This window comes from Camellia sinensis, chromosome 6 (assembly GCF_055761805.1).
Source record: "Camellia sinensis isolate YWXY chromosome 6, ASM5576180v1, whole genome shotgun sequence".
NCBI classification, from domain to species: Eukaryota; Viridiplantae; Streptophyta; class Magnoliopsida; order Ericales; family Theaceae; genus Camellia; species Camellia sinensis.
The window spans coordinates 48,069,787-48,080,266 of NC_138966.1; the positions used below are offsets into that span (position 1 = coordinate 48,069,787).

The 10,480-nt window shown below is 35.6% G+C and overlaps 1 protein-coding gene across 4 annotated transcripts; it reads right to left on the reverse strand.

Annotated features, from left to right (window-relative positions):
• Window positions 1-4,452: 4,452 nt before the first annotated feature.
• Window positions 4,453-8,535, reverse strand: LOC114292389 (uncharacterized). Of its 4 annotated transcripts, XM_082873793.1 has the most exons (12): window positions 8,292-8,535; window positions 8,136-8,198; window positions 7,724-8,028; window positions 7,556-7,614; window positions 7,405-7,483; window positions 7,182-7,235; window positions 6,982-7,056; window positions 6,495-6,539; window positions 6,311-6,405; window positions 6,096-6,225; window positions 5,683-5,781; window positions 4,453-5,364 (listed from the first exon to the last, which is right to left on the reverse strand). In XM_082873793.1, the coding sequence occupies exons 5-12, from the start codon at window positions 7,480-7,482 to the stop codon at window positions 4,588-4,590; spliced, it is 1,353 nt and encodes a 450-aa protein (XP_082729919.1). In that variant the 5' UTR covers window position 7,483; window positions 7,556-7,614; window positions 7,724-8,028; window positions 8,136-8,198; window positions 8,292-8,535; the 3' UTR covers window positions 4,453-4,587. The 4 variants fall into 4 exon arrangements, with proteins under 4 accessions (XP_082729919.1, XP_082729920.1, XP_082729921.1 ...); XM_082873794.1 differs by lacking the exon at window positions 8,136-8,198; XM_082873795.1 differs by lacking the exon at window positions 6,982-7,056.
• Between the last annotated feature and the right edge of the window lie 1,945 nt (window positions 8,536-10,480).

A 10,480-nucleotide genomic window follows, 5' to 3' on the forward strand; every position in this document is an offset into this window, starting at 1 on the left:
CCTATAGCTCATTTGGACACGTCTGTACGGTATAACTCGTGGTAAGTATCGCTCTGATACCACTCTGTCACGACCCAAACCCGCCCCTATGGGTTTAGCACCGTAACCGGCCAGTAATCCGAGATTACCGAAGGCCTGCTTAACAGTAATACAATAATACAGAGTACAAGGGCTGGCGGAAGCCAATACAGTAAATGACCAATGTCCAATGAGCTGTGACAGTTTGTATGCAAAATGACTTTTCATTCAAATATATACAGTCAGACAAAATAGTATGTACATATATACAATCATTCAGTCAGGGACCTAATCCCAATCAAACAGTATAGTGCAGTGCTATCAGTCTATGCAGTCCACAAAACAGGTACAGAGACAGAAGGGGGAATAAAAGACCCCTAAGCCACAGCATGGCAGGCTCGGAACCTCGCAGTGAGGCACAGTAGTTGGCTTGACAAAACTGGAGTTTATCCCGACGCTTCTAGCCGCGTTCTGGTGCCTGTACACCTATATATATATATATGAGCAGTGAGCTAAAGCCCAGTGAATAACACAATGCGTAAAGGGGTTAAGAATGAATGTCCTTACAGTAGTGGAAACAGTTCATTAAATCAGTATTTCAGTCGTTCAGTCAGTGCAGTCATATGTGGTACATCCATTAGCATAACAGTACAGTAAATAGTAGGTCTTAAAAGACCGAGCAGTAAATGATAGCCATCAGTCAGTAACAGTAGTGGTTCCAACGAGGGAACCGACAGAGATCTCTGTAACAGTATCATTAAACGGTAGGTGCTAATGATGCCACAATACAGTTCAGAATATAAGACATACATTCATTCAGTTAACAGTAATCAGTTCAGAAAGCAGTACAGTTCAATTGTTCAGAAGATAATCATTTTGAACATATCTTTACACAGTTGTTACTCACAGAGTTCTGGGCTACAGTAAAGCTAGAGCGCGTCCCCAGTCGCCAACCCTACATAGTAACAGATTGAACACACACTAAGCTACACAGTTGGGAAAATAATAACTTAATCCCTAACTGCCTCGGTGTGTTCTACATCTATATCCTCAATAAGATGCCTTAAACTAGGCCTAAGAATGCCTAGAATGAGATGAGGATGCAAAGATGCAATTGAAAAGCATTTTCAGAATTTCAGAAAACAGGGGTCACGCTCGAGCGTAGGTTACTCTGCTCGAGCGGACATGCAGACAAAGGTACATGCTCGAGCATCAAATCCCCTGCTCGAGCGTACTGTAAAAGTACTGGATGGGTGAAATCTCCGCTCGACGGACGCTCGACGCTCGCTCGAGCGTGAGACATATGCCTCCGCTCGAGCAGACTGTAAAACAGTGCAAAACAGGATGCTCGAATTCCCCGCTCGAGCGCCACTTTCCCCGCTCGAGCGGGAGTGCAAAATCTGGAAAACCCAGATTCCACCTTCAAGCCAAAAACCGTGTTTTAAACCATAAATTTTGATCCTCTTGGGCCAATTTTCCAGAAAACACGCTCAAAACTCATACTTAATATGATTCAAAGCTTAATTTGTAAAATCAAGGCCCAAGGGTGTTTCAAATAAATCCAATTCAAACCAATTTCCATAAATATGAAGAACATTGAAACATGCACGAATTTAACTCATTTCAAAGCTTCAATTTGATGCTCTAAGGAGCCAATTGTTCCAAAAACAAGATGAAAACAAGGACTTAACATAACCATGGGCATGCATGAGACAATTCTCCATGGAATCAACTCAAATTCAACAATTCGAACATGCATGCATGAATTAAGCTATAATTCAACATTTTTGAACCAAATCATGACTTAGTTCTACAATGAAGTATGAATCATGCAAGAACACGCTCAATGACAACAATAAGAAGATGAGTTTCCTACCTTAGTCTTGTATTCAAGGTTTAAGAGCTCAATTATGAAATCAATCTTCAATTCATCAAGCAATTCTACAAGTGAACTCAATTCTCTCACTTTCCCTCTCTCTATGGCCGGTTGAACAAGGAGAATGGACTGATGAAATGTTTTGATTCAATGTGTATACAAGGTCAAGCCTAAAACAAGGTTTGGTGTAGTGGCCCACTCAAGGGAAAAGTTGTAGTTAAGTCAAACTATGCAATTTAACTTACTCTAATCTAATTTAATCATTCCAAATCGGTTTTCGGATAACTATACCATAAATCACATAAATTACGTTAATCACAAAACACTAATCAGTTTCCGGTTCGGCCGCCGATAAGGCCTTCAATTAGCAGATAGAATTACAATTAAATAGATATACTCCGTCAAGTCAGTTCCAGTTTTCAGTCAATCAGTTCAATATTTAAATCAGTTCAGTTATCAATCATAATCAGTTCAGTTTAACGATAATCAGTGGTTATTCGGTAAACAGTGACGAGGGTTATTACAATATGCCCAGCCAAGAAAAAAAAAATGTATATCTGAATTTTGGAGAAGCTGCCTTTAGTTGGTTAGCTTACTCATAGGTGTACATTAATTTGAGCATTTTGAATGATCAATGATATACTGATGACGTACATCCCCAAATGATAGATCAAATTCCCATGTGAGTTTAATTCTTAAATCACTCTACAATTCTCCATTTCACAGTTTCATGTTAATTTATATCAAATCCTTGATTCATTAAATTCAATCTGTGCCAATATTCTTAGTCTTACTAATTTGTGAATTAGAATATACTTATGAAATTCTATTTTCCTGTGTATTGATCTAATATATTACCAGCTGATTCTGCCCAGCCAAGAGAAAAAAATATGTATACATACATTTTGAAATTGTTGAATTCAGTTGGCTAGCTTACTCATAGGTCATAGATGTACATTAATTTGAACATTAGTGGAGTAGAGAAAGAACGATTCCCAAAATCAAATTGTGAGTATTGTTTTGTTGATTTTTCTTATACAGCTAATATATACACACGAAACCATTTTATATTGTATTGAGTTACTCTATTGAATGGTTGTTGTGCCATTAACCATTCTATTGAGTTACCCATTAACCATTCTATATTCCTTACTTATTAAGTGTTTGATAAAATGTTTCAATGGAATTTTCGCACAACAAATCCAGTTGATGGTATCCTCTCTCATATATAGATTTTTCGGTTTGATTTTGTGGAGAAATGGGAATCATCCCAATAATTTTTTAACTTGCTTTTGGATACCAATATTATTCTTCTCTTGATTTCTACTTCTGGGTCTGTGTTATGTTATTTTTTTGCGATTTTTCTATGTGGGTTTTCTGAGCTTAGGCTTAAGTTGTAATGATATTGTGTATATTTTTTCTTTGTTAGGAATAGACATCATTTCTTTACTTGCATTTAGCTAAACCTTTCAGATTCACTTTTCATGACACATAAGCATTCAGTTTTGCTATAGAATTGTTGGTTATCTTCTTCAACATTACCTTTGGCCAGGTAACTAATTGCAAATTTTGCTAGAAAGTTGTGGCAGTTGTTTTTGATGGTCAAATTTTGGATGTTCTGTAAAATGCCTCAATTAAAATAGTTTATTTTCTTATATAATTATACTTTTTTGTTGTTCAAATAGTGAGTGAATCTATCAAGCCAAATAAATGACTAAACAACCTTTTCTACAGAAAGTTTGATTAACCATGTTTGAATGCACTTAGTGCTGGTAATGTGAATGTCCTAATTGATCAAAGTTATCTTATAGTTTATTCTACATTCTCTCCCCCTCCCCAACACACACACACACACACACACACACACACACAACAAAAAAAAAAAAATAGTGAGTGAATCCATCATAGTTTATTCTACATTCCCCCCAAACACACTACAAGAAATGTCACTTTTAGCTACCAAAATATTGGTCGCCAAAAGTCCAATATTTAGTCACTGAAACGATTTAGCGACTAAAATATTTGGTCGCCAAGTTCGTCGCCTTTACCCTGTCGGCGATAGTATTGGCGACTAAATTTCGTTTGGTCGCCGAAAGTGACCACATTTGGCTACTAATATTAGTTTAGTCGGCAAATGTTATGTTTCCGCCACTAAAACCTTTAGTCGCCAAATGAGGCTTTTTGGCTACTAAGTTGTTGTGGTCGGGGAAGGTGTCACCTTCAGCTACTAAATAATTAGTCGCCAAAAGTGCACATTTGGCTACTAAATTGTATTTAGTCGGCAAAAGGTGCATTCGGTGACTAAAGTGTTAGTCACTAAAATTGCATTGGGTTATATTTTTGCTACTAAATTCTTAGTCACCAAAACATTTGATTACGTATTTAGCTACCAAAATATTTGGTGGCCAAATACTTTAACGTGTTTTTTTTTTAATTTTTTTTTTCTAAACAACCTGTATCCATTGTTAATACAACCTGTACCCTGTATAAACAATATAATCCATCAATGCTAAATATGTTATCAAGCATTCAACAATGTGCACACATTTTAGTTCCAACCATCCAAAAAATTAATATTGAACGTCCAATCTTATATATATATTACAAATTCCATAAGAACCAAGTCTAATCCAACGTCAATAATTTAATTTCATACATAATACAGGAATAACCCACTACTCCCACTACACATTTTAGTTCCAACCATTCGAGGTGTCATGCTCTGCAACTGAAGCAGTTATATCCTTATCAAATGCAGTAGCAACAGAAGGCTCTGGTAACTCATCTATGGTGCTCCTTGTATCTGGGGAACCAACATCAGACTCAGAACCAGGCATACCCAGATGACCATTTTCAGTTTCTATTTCTGATATTGTATCCAATGAGCTCTGATTGGGAACCTCTACAACATTCACCCTATCAACAACAGAATTTGGCAATGTATCTTCCTCTAATGTAGAACGCTCTTCTCGATCTGAGATACTCCTTGCATTTTGGAAGTCTTCACCGTTCCCAAAAGAAGCAGAAACTTCCACATTTGAAAAAGAAGCAACTGAACTATCTCCTGAATAGACATTTAAAGTATTGGTCAACAATTCTGATGTAGGGTCAACCATTGTTCCATCATAATTGTTGCATACAACTTCAGTGCATGTATCATCTATTCCTGCACTTTCTGAATCCCACAATTGTTCTTCAGGAACCACATTTGTTACACCTCCAACCTCATTTTCAACATGGGCAACAGTAACCTCAAAATTTTCTTCATTAATGCCTGTTACAAAACCCAAACCTTGGGAAGTTTGATTCCAAGTTCCAGACAAAGATGACCCTGTGCGTTGGTGCTTTGTGTTTATGTCAGACCTGTAAGTTTCAATGTCAGATTTCTTGCCACTTAACTGCCGCTGTACACGAGTCTCTGTTTGCCTAGCTGAGCCCAAGTCTACAGAGGATGATGCAGAGGCACTGCCCTGTCCAAGGGAACTTCTCATGCTTTGTGCCCCATCTCTCACATAGGACAGATCATCATAAGAAATACTAGAGGCAGTGAAAGTCACATATTTGTATCTTAAGTTATTCAAAAGTAATTTTATTATGTGTGTGAACTAAACTACAGTTGCATAAAACAAGAAGAACTAATGATTGCATTGATGCTTTATGCATGTCCATGCCTTTACATGGCACTGTCAAAGCAACTAGTAAAGGTTTGAATAACCTCCCTTGCTCAACCTAGAATGCAACCAGAGAAAGAGAAGTCTGACATGATTTTTAATTAATTTGCAACCTACCTGATGGAAATTTATGGTGCAGGTTACATTTGTTTGTGGAAGCAAACGCAAGTACTGCACTTCACCCAACTCCAAATGTGTTAGAATGGTCAGCATCACCTGCCACAGTCAAAAACCAGCAGTTCAAGTCTTGCGATGCATGTAGATATGACAAAGTGAACTCAAATGGAAAATGCTTTATCATCATTCTAGTATTTCTACCAAGAGGAAGACACCAGGATACAAATCTAAAAGTAATAAGCAGTTACTGATGAAAATGAACGAAGCTTCACAATATTTTCTATGTCCTTAAAATTATCAAAAATGTCATGGAAGGTCAATGTAATTTACCCCTTTTTTTTTCTTCAAAAAATAAAGAATTATCAGGAAATTTGAATTTGCATTAAGTATTAGAAGTAGAATGCTGAAAGAACCTCTTCTTTCATATCAAATTTACGCAATGCAGGCTCTTTGACTAAAGAGCAAATTTTCCCATGTGAATCCAATTCATTAGTAAAAACTTCAGATAGAAATCTGCTGACTGCATATTCATCTACACCATTACTGTGAAGCACAATATTTTTGGTTAATCTCAGATCTTGAAAACCACAAATCAAAGCTAAACAGAATATGAAATGCATTGAATCACCTGTATGTTAGACTACGAATTTTAAAATATGTGCTATCATCAAAAAAGAGATGGCAATAAGATAATCTACCATCGAGTCCAGCACGTCCAATCTCCTACAGAAAAGCATGATTTGTTTTTTTCAAAAAAATTTTACATGAACATTATCTTCCAAAGAACCAATGGTTAAGAAACAAATACCCACCTGAACATACTCTTCCAAGCTTTCTGGTAAAGTGTAATGGATAACCTGAGATAGAAGCATTTAGAAAGCTTCAGTACAATTTCTACAATGCAGTGCCATGCTAGATGTGTGTATATGTGACAACAAGATATCTCATAACAAATAATGTTGCTTAGTGCTGTTTTTACATGAAAGCATTATAAAAATTCATACCAAGATATCAACATGATTCATGTGATATGATTACCCTGCTGTTGGTAGAGAAACCTGACTGTCCAACTTTTTAATAACTACAACTTTTGAGCATCAATTAATTATGTTGGGGGGGAGGGGTGCAGAAAAATAAAATAAAATAATCTTGTCAAGCCCCATGCCAAATGCCACAGTTACAACAACCTTCTAGAAAATAATTCAAGTACATGAATTAGCCATATGTCATGACATCTTACTACATAATTAGAAATGAAAATAAGTTTCAAAGCCAAAGTGAACCAGAACAATTTCTTACCACTCTTATCTTGTTGGAACAAAATGATTCCTGAATACGACTTCGATCCTTTGAGGGTATACCACTGTGGTAACTCTTTATTTATTATTATTTTTTGTTTTTGACAAGTTCAAATAAGTTACAGTAAAGAATAAATTAGTTTCATATGTAAGAAACCTTGTATGATTCAACTGAATCAAGAAAGTATATGAGAGGCTAACCATTGCTTGAATATTGTTGTCGCTTAAGTATTTGCTTATCAAATCAGTTTCATACTGCAAAATAAATAATTTAATCAAAAGCCAGGCAGTCAAAATTGCAATGTAAATAAGTATAAAATTTCATCCAATTGAATTTTGTATTGTCAAAAAAATCATTTTAAGCGAAGGATTTAACTATCTAAGGCCATGGTATACACTATATGGAAAGAACTCATGGGGTTACTTGAAATTTGCAGTATATAAAAATGTTTTGAACTTCCGCAAAGGGGGAAGACTTGATTAACATTATCAGATCCTTCATTCTGTTTGGTAAAGATAGTTAAACATGAGATGAGAAGCAACAACCATTCAGTATAGAGAGTCAAGAGTCTTACTTGCCAAACTTCAATGCCTACATATTTTATTGGCTTCAACACATAAAGGATTTGGGATACTTTAATAGTAATGAGACACTGCATTAGCTTGGGAATTCAGATCATTAAAACAAACATACCCAAAATAATTTTTGTTTTTTTAAATCAAGAAAATTAACAGATGGGTACCTGAGAATTCAGAAGCCGATCCACCAATCCCCTAATCTAACAAGAAAACACAAGAAAAGGAAAGGTTGAAGAAAGTGCAAGATCATAGACCCAAATTGCAACCTTTTCCAAATAGTTTCACTATTTTTTTTTATTAAAAACAATTGGCAATAAAACAATTATGAGAGAGAGAGAGAGAGAGAGAGAGAGAGAGAGAGAGAGGGGACTCACAACATTTTGAACGAATTTAACAACACTCAGAGAAGTCGAAGATTCAGAGCTTTCACCTGTAGCCTTAACAACAATGGCAACGCGACTCTGTCTCTCTGCAATGAAAATTATTAGAAACCCATTAATAAAGAAGAAACTAAACCTAACCATGGAATACTGCAAGCCTACAATGAATCAGATTGAGTGACGTAAAGTCCGTCACTGTAACATTTCATTCGTGGGAAATGATCTGGTAAATCTTGCTGCCGGAAGCTTTAGGGCAGCCCTTCAACAAAATTGATGGAACCCATTAATGGAAAGCTAGAATTAGAGCAAAAAGTGAATGACCCAATAGAGTATTATGCATTAGAAATCATACCTTGTTACCTATTTGAAGAACCCATGTGTGTGCGTGTATGTGAAGCTGTATGGGTTTTTGTGAGATAGAAAAACAGAGCCGAGAGGGAGAGAGAGGATCTCAGGCGACGGTGACCAACAAGGAGGTGAATCGGTGCTCCGGTTGCCGGCCAACGCGAGGAGGAGCACCGGTGAGAGTGGAGGGGAGAGGAGCGGCGGTGAGGGAGAGGGAGAGGGAGAGGGACAAGGACGCTGAAGAGAAAGAGAGAGAGAGAGAGAGAGAGAGAGAGAGAGAGAGAGAGAGAGAGAGAGAGGAGCTATTAATGGTTCAGGGTTGGGTTTGGTTTGGTGAGACCGTGAGATGTGTTATATAAATGGTTATTGGTGACTATCTATATTGGTCGCTAAAGGTATTTTATAAATCCCTCTAAATATTTGAAAGGTCTCCCTCCAAAACATTTTACTTCTTTCGCGACTAAAATTCAATTTTGTCGCTGAAAATAATCTTTTGGCTACCAAAATTTTGATCGCCAAAAATAAAAATTAATTTTTTATTTTACATTTGCCGACTAAAGGTTTTAGTAGCCAAATCTATACCTACGGCCACTAAAAGTATTTTTGGTCGCTAAAAATTAACTTTTGGCGACTAAATTTTTAGTCGCCAAAGACAAAAATTTATTTTTTATTTTACATTTGCCGACTAAAGGTTTTAGTAGCCAAATCTATACCTACGGCAACTAAAAGTATTTTTTGTCGCCAATTTCTGGCATTTTCGCCGACTAAATTTATTTTAGTCGCCAGTTGTGATATTTTTAGCTACTAAAATTAATTTTAGTCGCCAATTGTAATTTTTTAGCTACTAAATTTTTTTTAGTCGCCAATAATCAATATTCCCCTACGAAAAAAAATTAGTAGCTAAAAAGTTGACTTTTGCCGACTAAAATTAATTTTGGTAGCCAATTCCCACACTTTTGGCGACTAAATTTGTTTTGGTAGCCAAAGATAGTCGCCAAAAATGTGTTTTCTTGTAGTGATAGTGAATGATACATGCCTTGAATATTTGGTAAGGTTAACAAAAATATAGGTATATTCAAATTGGTGAATCAATCAATGGGAGTTGGATCTTATTTTTAATAATAAACAGTGGGCAATTTTTACGGAGTTGATTTTAGATAATGGATAGTGGATAATGGAGCTTGCTTGCTTACATTTTTTATTCTTCCTTTTGCTTCAAGTACATATGCCTTGGCTTGAAGGTGTGTTTGATTAGCTCATAAAAAGTTGTTATGGCTTTGTTTGCTACAATGGTTGATTAGGTATTTGGTCTGCCTTCCATTGATGGATTTGTCAATAATTTGTTGTTTATCTATTGTTTAACTTGGCTTCATTTTTACTAGCTAGACTTCATTTTATATGTTGGCTATCTTCTGGATTATTAGCTACATGCAGTTTATGTTTTTTGTTCAGAGACGGTAGAGAAGCAAGAACCAAGAAGAGCGAATACTTGATTTTTTTATGCCAATAATTTGGGTCTTCTATTTTAATTTTTGAATTTCATACTATTTTGATAATAATCATTGTGATAATTTTTACTATAATTTTAAAAATTAGCATTGTTTAGAATGCCTTTATGTTTGATTTTATTGTTTTTCAAAAACAAGATGTTTGAGTTTGTTTTGATTAGACTTGAAAAATTCAAATTAGACAATGAATGGAAGTGTTGTGTGGGTCTATTAGTGAATGTTTCAAGAAATGGAGAGCAATGGCACAACGGCCCATTTAACAAGTGAGCATTTTTTTTTTTGCTCTCATTTTTTATTGAATGGGTCTATTAGTGAATGTTTCAATTTTTTTTTTTTATTTTTCTTTTTCGGCTTTTTTTGTTTTGTTTTATGTGTCTCTTTGTATGCATTCACTACGTGATTTGTAAAATGGGTCTCCAAAATGCCTCAAAATTTTTATTTGGGTTTTCATTGGATGTCTAAATTTTTATGTGATTTGTTTCTCATTTAGGTTTGATTGTGTTTCTCATTTATATTATGTGATTTGTTTCTCATTTAGGTAAGACTTCGAACTCGCTGTACAGTATTTTTTCCTGATCGTTGTTGTTGATTATGTTGTGTTTTTCCCTTTCTTTGCTCTTGCCGGTAAGACTTATTCACTCTTCATTGTTTACCTTTTCACTCTCTCTGCTCTTGCCTATAATTTTGA

Coding starts and splice junctions, on each gene's coding strand:
- LOC114292389 (XM_082873794.1), bottom strand. CDS start 7,482: ATGAAGGATCTGATAATGTTAATCAAGTCTTCCCCCTTTGCGGAAGTT. Junction 6,226..6,310: donor ATTCGTAGTCTAACATACAG/GTGATTCAATGC, acceptor TGTGCTTCACAG/TAATGGTGTAGATGAATATG. Junction 5,365..5,682: donor GCACCATAAATTTCCATCAG/GTAGGTTGCAAA, acceptor TCCCTTGGACAG/GGCAGTGCCTCTGCATCATC.